General features: G+C 49.0%; 1 protein-coding gene across 2 annotated transcripts; it reads left to right on the forward strand.

Moving 5' to 3' along the window:
- The first annotated feature begins 487 nt into the window (after nucleotides 1–487).
- LOC126991897 (uncharacterized) lies at nucleotides 488–7064 on the forward strand. Of its 2 annotated transcripts, XR_007745910.1 has the most exons (3): nucleotides 488–655; nucleotides 1938–2078; nucleotides 6168–7064. XR_007745910.1 is itself a non-coding variant. In XM_050850546.1 (2 exons), the coding sequence occupies exons 1-2, from the start codon at nucleotides 1742–1744 to the stop codon at nucleotides 6401–6403; spliced, it is 573 nt and encodes a 190-aa protein (XP_050706503.1). In that variant the 5' UTR covers nucleotides 1707–1741; the 3' UTR covers nucleotides 6404–7064. The 2 variants fall into 2 exon arrangements, 1 of the variants encoding a protein (XP_050706503.1); XM_050850546.1 differs by lacking the exon at nucleotides 488–655 and having other exon boundaries at nucleotides 1707–2078.
- Nucleotides 7065–11741: the final 4677 nt, after the last annotated feature.

The raw sequence follows: 11741 nt of genomic DNA on the forward strand, positions 1-11741 counted from the left end.
GCAACTCTACAGGCGTCAAGCCTACAAGCCCCTGAGCACACCCACAGGCCTACGCAGCCGATAGCGAGGGCCACAATCTACAAGCCGCTCCCCCGCTTCAAGCCAGCACTGCTACGTACCCTGCAAGCCACTCCACGATACGGCAGAGGTATTCACACCTGCAACGAGGAGGCACGCCCGCTGACCTTGGGACACCCCGCATGCCCCTCGCTCCACAGCTGGCGGCACCACCGCCGCTGCCGGGAGCATCGGCCCAAACCTCTTCCGGCAAACAGTCAGCAAGGGTACCCGCGGACATCTCCCGGTGACTGCAAGCTGTTCCCACTACCGTTTCTTGCAAGGCGTCTTCTCAAGAGGTTACACACCCAAGTCGTCTTGTCTGCCACCGCCGCCCATCTCTTCCTATAACAAGGACGACGCGGCCATCATACGTCTGGCGGCTGTGTACCAGCTCCCAGCCGCACCGCGGCTGCTCAAACTGCTGGGTCAGCAGTTTTTCAACCTCCATTGCGAGTCCTCCGATGTCAGCCCATCCCTCACCTCTCACCGCCGCTGTGGCCGCGGCCGAGGTTTCCTGACGCGCCTACAACGACTGCACGTCACCCAGGGCATCACAGGCCGTCGCCCTCTCCACTACATCAGCTGATTAATCTTGGTATTTGTGGATATTCCATTCTTGTCCAAATTTGCCGACTCGGCTCATTTTCATTATTATCTGTGCAGAGGCACGATTTTTTATTTCTGTGTTCTTAACGCTGTTACTCAGTCATAATTGTGGGAGTTACGTCCATTCGCATACGATATTGATTCTTTCTTATTGTTTGCTAGCGAGTCTATTGAGTATAATGTGATTTCCCTGATCAAAGTTAATCTTCATCAGTGTGCCCTGCCTCCGTTTTCTTTTCACCGCTCGAGAGAAAACGTGAGCATCAATGGTATACTCACTTAACATACCACTTGTTTATATAGTTATTCTTTCTATATATACCCATATCATTAGGGCATTCCATTATAACCTTAACTTCTATTACGTCTAAACAGGCACCTTGCTAGCCATTCTTTCTTGCCTTTTTAGGGTTTTCAATGCAAACTATTCATTCCTACACGTTCCGTTTATTGGTTCATATTTACAGCTCTCAACATTTGCTCCTCTTTTGTGAATGGTTTACACCATAGTATGAACAAAGACACTCTCGCTAAACTCGGCGACACCTTTAAACAGTTGGCTCGTCCTTCAAGTGAGGAGAAATTGGAGCAAGGTGCAACCACCGGTGATTTAAATGTGGTGAATTTGCGATCGGGGGCTACGTACTCTTCCCTCCCAAGGGATAGCGCCCCTTCACCTTCAGAATCGTCTGAATACTTAACCCCACCGCGGCCGAACACAATGCCTGTCGATCCACCTCCCTCCTCCTCCCGGGCCCCACACCACTTCCCCCCGCCCCCGATTCGGGTCATTCCAACTCACGCCAGTATTCGACAATTCTCGGGAGGCGAGACCGATTTTTCGGCGCGACAGTTTTTAGATTTGTGTGAATCTGCCATCGTAAATTCCTCCATTACGGAAGATCATGATAAAATCGCTTTCATTCGGTCACGGTTACTTCCAGGCTCTCGGGCACTGAATTTGATGCAGTCCTCAGCGTTCGCTTCGGGGGACATTGGTGTAAACTATGAGGTTTTTAAAGGGACTTTCATTAAAATCTTCGGGGGCGGGAGTAAACCAAGCATCGTTAGACAGATGGCACACACGGTTGAGTCCCTCCAAAAAAATTCCTCAACAAAGCCGATTTGGGACGCCATGATTGAGGCCAATCAGCTGGCGGTTGACTGTGTCAAGAGCTTGGAAGACGCGCTCTGGCTTCCAGGGGGCTGTATGCAAAAGCACCAGGTGAAGACAGCTTTCGAGTTGTTTTTTTACTTATTTCATATTTCAGAGAAGAACCGCCGTTCTGCCCTTCCTTTGGCCTTCAAACCGAGCGGGAAGTTGGTTGACTTCGTCTCAGAGTTAGAGGTCAAGGTTCAGGAACACCCTCACCATCAACCCCTCGCCACAGCAGCAGCATTGCAAGCACAAAGTAAGGCATCTCTCACATGTAGTTTTTGCAAACAATCAGGACATTCTGAACATTCTTGTTTCATGAAACGTAGTGAATCAACACATTCGAGACGGGGCTCAGATAGGAGGTCAGGAGGTTACAGGGGCGGGCATCATTCATCACACAGGAACCCTAGGCCAAACCATCAGCGGAAGGCTGCCTTTTGCCATATCCACGGGAATTGTTTTCATGATTCAGACAGTTGTTCTGCAATACAAAAGGCCAAGGAGGAACAGAAGTACAAGTCCTCAGCGGACAGTAAACCACACTCCTCTTCTCAGAATAAAAAGACATGACTTCGTGACAGCCCCGAGGCGTACATCCAAGTGTCCCTTAAGGAAAATACTAATTGGGAGCAACTTGACTCCGTCATTGCCGCCTTGGGACGGACAAGCATAATTGCCCTCCCTTGCAAGGTGGGCAACACTTCCCTCACCTTAGCGGTTGACACAGGTGCCACAGTCAATGTCATATCCGACTCCGCTTACAGGTCACTGCCACGACAAGCGAGTGGGGAAAATTGGCCGCTCCAAGAGAACGACCTGAATGTGATAGGCGTGACGGGCACCACTTTGGGAATCCTTGGGCGAATACCACTAACAGTCAGCTTACATGAAAAAGTATGTCCCTTTCGAGATTTCTTTTATGTCTCTAGCAGGTTTGCTTTACCTGTGGATGGGATCTTAGGATTGAACGCCATGAAAGACCTGCACATCGCCATAAACCCTGTAAGCAACGCGATCGTGTATCACGGCCGACGCATACAGGGGATGGTCAATCCATCGCCTCTGTCAAATGTAATCTCACCCTCAGAGGTGGAAAATGACCAACCCACCACAGACTCAGGGGCTGCCACCGCCCAAGTGTCCCCTCTTACGGTCAAACCACACGAAACCATTGCAGACTTGTGGCGGACAGTAACGGCAGTCGTAGAAGGTCCTCATATAGTTCCGGATCGTGCTGCAAAACTTGTTAAAATCCGTTTGCCTAACGCCCCTCCGGCGGGCAGTGATGTGTATCGACGGAGTTCCTCACGTACACCGCGTGACGGTGGAGGTAACTCTTGCAACAGTCAAGGAGGAGGTTTTGCAGAGGCATTGGTAATAAACACGTCTGGATCCCCTGTATCCTTAAAACACGGTGTTCGATTATGCCAGTGTCTAGTGTATGGGAGAAATGTCGCCCCGGAACCAGCTGAATACCCTTCAGCCCAAGTTTCCGGCATATCCTCGGCGTGTCAGGCTTCTCCCGAACAAGACACAGCTCATTTAGAGACGTTCCTAAAAGTTGCACACTATTCCGAAATTAAGCCAACCTTAGTCCAGCTTCTGGAGCATTATCGGGGGGCGCTTGCTCTACCAGGCGAGCCGCTTGGAGTTACGCAGTGTGCTGAACACCACATTAAGTTAAAACCCAATACAAATCCTGTATATATCAATGCGTACAAGCTCCCCCACAGTCAGAGGGAGGTGGTGCAACAACTTATCTCTGAAATGTTAGAACAAGGTGTCATCAAAGAATCGAATTCCCTTGGAATTCGCCCTTGTTCCTGGTTCCAAAGAAAGACGGCTCTTATCGTCCTGTGATTGATTTCCGGCGTGTGAACACCGCGACCGTGGATGATCATTTTCCGCTTCCCGTTCTTAGAGATCTTCTGATGTGTCTCGGTAGAGGAAATAAAGTCTTTACGAGTCTTGATCTGGTCAGTGGCTACTGGCAACTGCCCATGGCCCCGAGTCACGTGAAATAACGGCTTTCAGCACGCCTCATGGCCACTATGAGTGGACGAGGATGCCGTTCGCTCAAAGGAGCTCCTTGACCTTCCAAAGGACAATGAACAGTATTTTGGTGACTTGCTGGGCAACTCTGTCTATGTGTATTTAGACGACATCATCATAGCAAGTAAAGACGTGCATGCACACATGGAAACACTAAAAGCAGTCCTACACAGACTTCAAGAGGTCGGATTAAAGCTCAAAATCACCAAATGGGAGTTTTTAAAGCCTCGGATCAAGTTCTTGGGGCATGTCGTGGACGAATTCGGCATCCATACAGTGGACGACAAAATAAAGGCTATTGCCGAGTTCCCTCAGCCAACGTCTGCGGACAAGGTACGGTCTTTCTTGGGTGTCGCAGGTTATTACAGGCCTTTCATTAAGGACTTCGCAGCTCGCGCGAGTCCCCTAACCCATCTTTTAAAGAAAGACGTACCATTTCGGTGGCTCCCAGCTCAACAAACGAGTTTTGAGGATTTAAAGAAAGCGCTTACACGGGCTCCGGTCCTTGTCTTTCCGGATTTCAAGGACCCCTTTCAGCTTTGTACCGACGCTTCGGCTAGTGGAGTAGGAGTCGCGCTGATGCAAACAGATATGTCCGGCAAAAAGCATGTGATAGCGTTCGCCAGTCGAGTACTTACAGCTCCGGAAAAGAACTATTATGTTACCCACCTAGAGGCTCTTGCCATTGTGTGGGCTCTGAAGCATTTTCGTGACATTGTGATGGGGTACAAAATTGTGGTGTTTACGGACCACGCGGCCATAACTGATCTTTTCAAGGGAAAAAACCTACACGGTCGTCTGGCAAGATGGTTCTTAACGATCGAAGCATACAATCCGGAGATAAAATACATCACCGGGAAAACAAATGTGGTCGCAGATGCCTTATCTCGGAATGTTCCGATAGGCGCGATTACCACCCCAGAGGTCATCCACAACTTCACTTCACCTGCGCTACACACTGCTCAGCGTGACCACCCTGTGTGGAAGAGGTTAATTTACGCCCTCGAGTCGGGAGACGAATCAAACCTTCCTGAATTGCCAGTTCCCTTTGCACAATTCTTCCTATCAGAGGACAACCTCCTTTGTAGGTCATGGCCAACCAAACCGGTACCTATAGACCAACTGGTCATCCCAGACATATACGTCCCCGTGACGCTTAAGCTGGTCCATAACACACCCATTGCGGGTCACCCAGGAAGAGACAAGACGCTATCTGTCACCAGACGAAAATTCTACTGGCCCACATTACGGGTTGATGTAGAAAAACATGTCGCACATTGCGTCGTTTGTGGTAAGCACAAGGGGTCCGTCAAAGGGCCAGCACCTATGTTGCAATACCCAGTACCAGAGGCGCCATGGGATGTTGTTAATATAGACTTACTACAGCTCCCCCAGAGCCAACATGGCTCGCGCTACTTATTGGTGTGCGTCGACCAGTTCTCTAGGTTTCTAGTTCTAGCGCCTCTCAAGGACAAGACAGCCACACGCGTGGCCCATGCCCTCGTGACTCACGTGTTGTGTCCACATTCGTCTCCTCGAACTCTTCTGAGTGACAATGGCACCGAGTTTAGGAACTCAGTATTGAGCGAAATATGCGCTCAGTTTAACATCACGCAATCCTTCATCACAGCTTACCACCCAGCTGCTAATGGGTTGGCGGAGAGGGCTAATAGGAAAATCTTACAGGTCCTCAGGCCTATCGTGAACGATCTCCACGATAATTGGGAGGATTGGCTATCGCATATAGCCGCTTCCATAAATACGTCGGTAAACGACTCTACGGGGAAGTCTCCCTACTACATCTTGTATGGGGTGGAGAAACGTCTTCCGTACGACTTCCTAACAACCCCACAGCAACCTCTCTACAACATTGATAGGTACGCACAACAGCAGATGCATATGTTTTCCAAGATACACTCAGAAGTTAGGTGTACGTTACAAGCTACGAAGGTTGAAATGATGTCAAAACAACACAAACAGGCCGTCCCGGTGAATTTCAAAGAGGGTGACACAGTCATGATTAAGCAAGCGGAAAGGAGTTCGAAACTGGGGGCTAAATTTGGGTCCTTACCGAGTTGTTCGAATGTCAGGGGAAATCGGTTCGAGGTTCTCGAGTCGAATAGTGGAGTCAGTCTAAGTTCACAGTGATCGTCTGAAAGTAAGTCCCTCACCTTTGGACCTTGATATTGGTACTTCCCCCTCAGAGTCAAATGTTCAACAAGATAATCCCAACACCCATAGCTATAACTTGAGACCACGGGTTTAAATACTTCATTCCCACCACTTTCAGATCATGATGTTGCGTTTTCTGACCATCTTGTTGTCCCTCGGCTCCCTGCTTGCAACAACACCCATCCATCTGAAGCCTGGTGCCCTCACGGCACACATAGGAGAGGTCTTCCTCATAGAAGATGTGCTCCTCGTAAAATATCCATATACTTCCTTGACCAACACCACGGACACACTCAGGATAGTCTCAGAAAAACTACTCGGCATGGCAGACGCCATCCGGGCTACCAAGACTAGGGAATCAAAGGCTCCTTCTAGTACCAACTCTGACTCTTTTTCAACTACTGGAGGATAGGATTCTGTTCTTACGGGGAAAAGTTGATGAGGTAAACATGGATTATAGTTTTCACTCAGTTCACTCTCGGGTAAAGAGGGGGTTGCTCAACATCGTTGGGTCCGCCTCAAAGTTCCTTTTCGGTACGGCTACCGACGAGGACGTTCGCGTTTTGCGGGACCACTACGCTCATGTACTTTCCTTTGCTGCTCGAAATCGCAGGGTGATCAATGCCAATTGTAGGAAACTTGCGCAATTGCATACTAACATTGCGGTCCTGCTAGAGCAGACAAATAAGATGGTAGAGGTTATCAACATAGTTGTCAAACAGATCGACCAGGTGAATCAGTTTCTCCTCCTAGATCAGGCCTTGCATGTATTGGAAAACGTCATTACCTCCGTCGCAACGGCTAATCAGCAGGTTATTAGCAACATGGTTGATGCAGCGCACGGTAGAGTCACACCTGCCTTGGTCCCTCTACACGATTTGAGAACGACTGTCCAGATCGGGTATCAAAATTATAGCCTGACGCCTTTATTCACCCCGGACATGAGTCAATATTTTTACCCCTTGATTGAGTCCAGCCTCACCCCTGATGCCATAATCATTCATGTTCCGTTTCAGACGGCGGACGTGTTTGAGGCACGAAATTGTCCTGTTCCCTTTTCGGCAAAGGACAGTGTGTTGGCCCTGGACACGTCCCTGTCTTGTTCTAATCGCGAAGGATTTCGCTCTGTATTCAACGGTAGCTACTCACTCTTGCAGTATTGCAAGGAGACGGTCTTCGGGCGATTCTATTGCTCTGCGTCTCTCTTTGCCTTCCTTCCAGTTCGGGAGGGTATGCGAGATCGCCCTCACCCGCGTGAACGCGTCTGACGCTCTTTCCTGTGCCCGTACACGCAGCGAACACCACCGCCTGTTTTCCATAAGAACTTTCAGGGTCTGCATTATTTTTATTTCCCTCAGTCCTTCTATGTATCGGTCATCTGCCCGGAGGGTACCACTTATCAACGGGTTACTGGTCACTATGCCATAGCGGAAGCATGCTATATCCGCTCCACTAACATAACAACGTACCCGTCCCGGATTCGTCTGGTTTTCACGGGCAATATTTCCCATCGAGTGTTTCCTCTACGGTCTCTCGATGACATTCATTTCTCCAGCATCTCGTATGTGACTAATTCCCTTACTTCATTGTCTTTCGCGAACAAAACAGAGTTTGCGGAAACCCTGGAGGAAACGCTGCCTGATTATTTGCATCTCCCTACCTGTACCCTGGATTTTTTGGACCAATGTTTCTGATGTTCGTCAGTCTCGTCGTCATGTGCTACCTTATTAGGAGAAACTCTGTCCTGCACGATTATTTGGTTGTGCAGACACGGCGACTGGATGCAGGGAAGCCACTGGCAAGGTAGTTTTTCCTTTTCTCAGACAAGTCAGGGGACAGAAACCTGGCTGCTCCTATACTTAACATTGTACTGTGTTTCACTACTGTATTTTTTTTTAATGATCTAGATTAACGTTTCATTGTCTGTAACTATGACAGTTGATAGTTTATTATACATGTGTCCTTATATTTATCTTTTGAGAGGTTTCTTCTGTTTCATGTCACACACGTTGTGGTTTCCTCTCCTATTTATATTATAATTCCACATCTGTTCTTCCATAGCCAGTGTTTTAATATAATTGTATCATAGGCGGTCTGCTTGACAAACTCCCTCTATGTATGTTCATGGTACCTAGACTGCTATTTCGATTTTTATATATCGCGAGGTCGCGATCACTGGTAGGTGACCGAGCAGTGTTATAGTAGGATATCAATGTATTATTATTATTTAATATCACCACGAATTAGGCATACAATTGTCCATGGAAAAACCCCACGACAGATAGATCACGCCACCTTATAGGAATGTCGTCCGTCAGTGTTTACCGTCTTAGTTTTGTATACTTAGCACTCCGATGGTGCGTGGAGGTCACCTTGACATACGTGACCAATTGTAACCATTATTTTCCAACCTGTAACTCGCCACTCCTTCACGAGAGTCCGACTGACACACAACGACAGTCGCTCTCGCTCCGTCGCTTCTTGTACATAAAGGCTACGAATATAATTCGCCTTAAGGAAGCTGAAGTCTTAATCAACACCCTTTAAACGCCCCCCGACAAGTCCGTTACAGAGAGGTAAGGCACCCAGAACGAGCCCACGGTATCTGAGTTAGCCCGAGTGAGACCAGGGCTGGAGCTTTAGTAGAAGCAAGTGTTCAGGGCGAGGCTCGGTCGCTGTCTGATGCGGAAGGCGCTGGCGGCCACCAAGTTGCCTCCCATAGCGGGTTGAGAAGCCTCGGTGATTCAGTCGACCGAGGCGTCGAACGGCGTCAGGCGAACGAGCAGCGGGAGTGAAGCAGGTGGTTCGCTGCGCCTCGGTAGTTGAACCGCGGCAGGAGTGCCCCGGTCGTTCGCCCGCTAAGTTGGTAGTTGCCCTCACAGTTAGGTAACCGCAAGGACTGCTGAATTGTCAATAAATTACATCTAATGTGACTTAATATTCTTCATGTTCAGTCTTATATTAAAATTGCCGCAAGTCTCTCTTCTACCGGGTCACAATTCCTCGTGTTGATGTCCTGCCGTGTTATACGTGGACCAGTTATTGTCATAAGATGATTAAACCTATCCTGTGACCTCCTGAAGTCGTAAAAAAATATCGTGTTCTTTTAGCTTTGTAAATGATGTGTGGAATACTACACGCAGTAGTCTGTTGCTAAGTATATATGGGGTGAACCCATGGCAGTACTTTCTTCAGCGCGTTTTACCAAGAGAGCACAGACAGCTGCTGCCTCTACGAGATCCATAACGCCACGTGCTGACCTCATTAGTGGCTGCCACCGAGTGGCTCGTGTGAATGGTGCACCTACCCACCATTTTTCGTAGTGACCATTTTTTGTGGTGGCCACTTTTTGTGGCGGCCACTGACCACTAAAAGTGGCTCGTGTGATCATAGCCTTAAGGTCAAGGCAGTCTCTTGGCTAAAAAAAAAAGCAATGAAAGGGCCGCGGCATTCCATGACATAGTGTTGCAGTGTGTGGCCCCTCGGCCTGAGTGCAGAAGGCACAAGGGAGATACTAACCACCCAGTAGTACCTATAGCCTAGCCTAAGGCGCATTCCTACTACATCGCGAGGTGCACTGTCGCCCATAGGGGTAAACACAGTGGTGGGAGACACTTGCATAATGGAGGCTGCTGGTGCTGCCATTGTCACAGCAGTGTCTGAGTTGGGTAGCAATGCTATTATGGAAATAATCCCTAATTATATTCTTAACATAACTAAGCGTATAGTCAGTGCCAGGGTCCACTGTGTCATCCTGAAGGGCACGTCGACCAAGGCAGTCTGTCTTTTCATTGTGCTGGCTGCCCACATGGGAGGGCACCGTGGCACCTGCGGCCTCAAGGGCACGGGGGGCAGTCAGGCACTTAGTTACAAGATCACAGTCTGTAGGGGAGGATGACACAAGTTTATGTAATGCAACCTGGCTATCGACAAACAAGTATACATCTTTGCGGAAAGCTGCTACAGTGTGGAGAGCCTCAAGTATGGCATACAGCTCAGCCCGGGTCGAGGACAGGTACCCTGGCAACCGCCTGGTAACCTCAATGTCAGTGCACAACAGAACTGCAGATTTCTATCATATATAGCCCTATCTGGTTATAAAGTTCTCAACTCACCTGTGAAATGATGTAGAACCACTACGCTCCCTTTTCGTACGGCCATATGAACATAAGAACATAAGAACGTAGGAGTCTACAAGAGGCCGGTAGGCCTGTACAAGGCAGCTCCTTTGAACCTAAGCTCCTGTGTATCTAACCCCACCTAATATCGCTGTCCATGAATTTATCTAATCTATTTTTTAATGTGACAATTGTATTGGCACTCACCACATGACTGCTAAGCCTATTCCACTCATCCACCACTCTGTTAGTAAACCAATTTTTGCCTCTGTCCCTGTTGAATCTGAATGTATCCAGTTTAAACCCATTACTTCGTGTCCTACCCGGTTCTCTTACCAACAAAACCTTATGAATGTCTCCTTATTAAAGCCCTTCATCCATTTATAAACCTCGATCATGTCTCCACGCACCTTTCGCCTTTCTAGAGAATGTAAGTTTGACAGTTTGAGTCTTTCCTTGTATGGCAAGTTTCTCAGCCCCTGAATCATCTTAGTCATCCTCCTGCACCAATTCTAACATTTTGATATCCATTCTATAGTAAGGTGACCAGAACTGAACCGCATAGTCAAGATGAGGTCTAACTAATACTAAATATACTTTGAAGAAGACTTCGAGGCTTCTGTAGCTTACGCTCCCAGAAATAAATCCCAGTACCCTATTTGCTCGATTTCTAGCTTGACTACACTGTGCTCTTGGACGGAGATCAGAGCTCACTAAGACCCTAAATCCTCTCGCCCCCAGACCTGCTTATGAAAGTGTCATTAAGCAATAGTTACGTGAGGGGTTGTTCCTACCTACACTCAGAAAAGGCAGGGATTGTATGCACTTTCAATGCGTCCACTGGATCAGCTGATATATGTTTTGAGTCTAAAGGGGGTGGGAGACAGCGGACCAATAGCGCGTTGGCTTCGCGTTCGTGACGTCATGGCGGCTCCTCCCATAATACCTCCATGGTCATAACCCTTTACAGCGGCATTGCTCCACTTTCTGATAAATGTTTTTTTTCTTATGTTGTGGAAAAGTTGCAAGTGCAGGGTCATGGTTCTGGCATGGGCATTGGTTCAGGCTCAGGCTCTGGCACAGGCACTGATTCAGGCTCAGGCTCAGACACGGGCACTGGTTATGGCTCAGGTTCTGGCATGGGCACTGGTTCAGGCTCAGGCTCAGACACGGGCACTGGTTCAGGCTCAGGTTCTGGCACGGGCACTGGTTCAGGCTCAGGTTCTGGCACGGGCACTGGTTCAGGCTCAGGCTTTGGCACGTGCACTGGTTCAGGCTCAGACTCAGGCACGGGCACTGGTTCAGGCTGAGGCTCTGGCATGGGCACTGGTTCAGGCTCAGGTTCTGGCACGGGCACTGGTTCAGGCTCAGGCTCAGACACGGGCACTGGTTCAGGCTCAGGTTCTGGCACGGGCACTGGTTCAGGCTCAGGTTCTGGCACGGGCACTGGTTCAGGCTCAGGCTTTGGCACGTGCACTGGTTCAGGCTCAGGCTCTGGCACGGGCACTGGTTCAGGCTCAGGCTCTGGCATGGGCACTGGTACAGGCTCAGGCTCTGGCAAGGGCATTGGTTCA

Source organism: Eriocheir sinensis, unplaced genomic scaffold, assembly GCF_024679095.1.
Source record: "Eriocheir sinensis breed Jianghai 21 unplaced genomic scaffold, ASM2467909v1 Scaffold359, whole genome shotgun sequence".
In the NCBI taxonomy this organism is placed as follows: domain Eukaryota; kingdom Metazoa; phylum Arthropoda; class Malacostraca; order Decapoda; family Varunidae; genus Eriocheir; species Eriocheir sinensis.

Excerpts from the sequence above, each read along its gene's own strand:
- LOC126991897 (XM_050850546.1), top strand. The coding sequence starts at position 1,742 with ATGGCACACACGGTTGAGTCCCTCCAAAAAAATTCCTCAACAAAGCCG. Across the intron at positions 2,079-6,167 it reads AGCAGCATTGCAAGCACAAA|ATCATGATGTTGCGTTTTCT; the intron begins GTAAGGCATCTC and ends CACCACTTTCAG.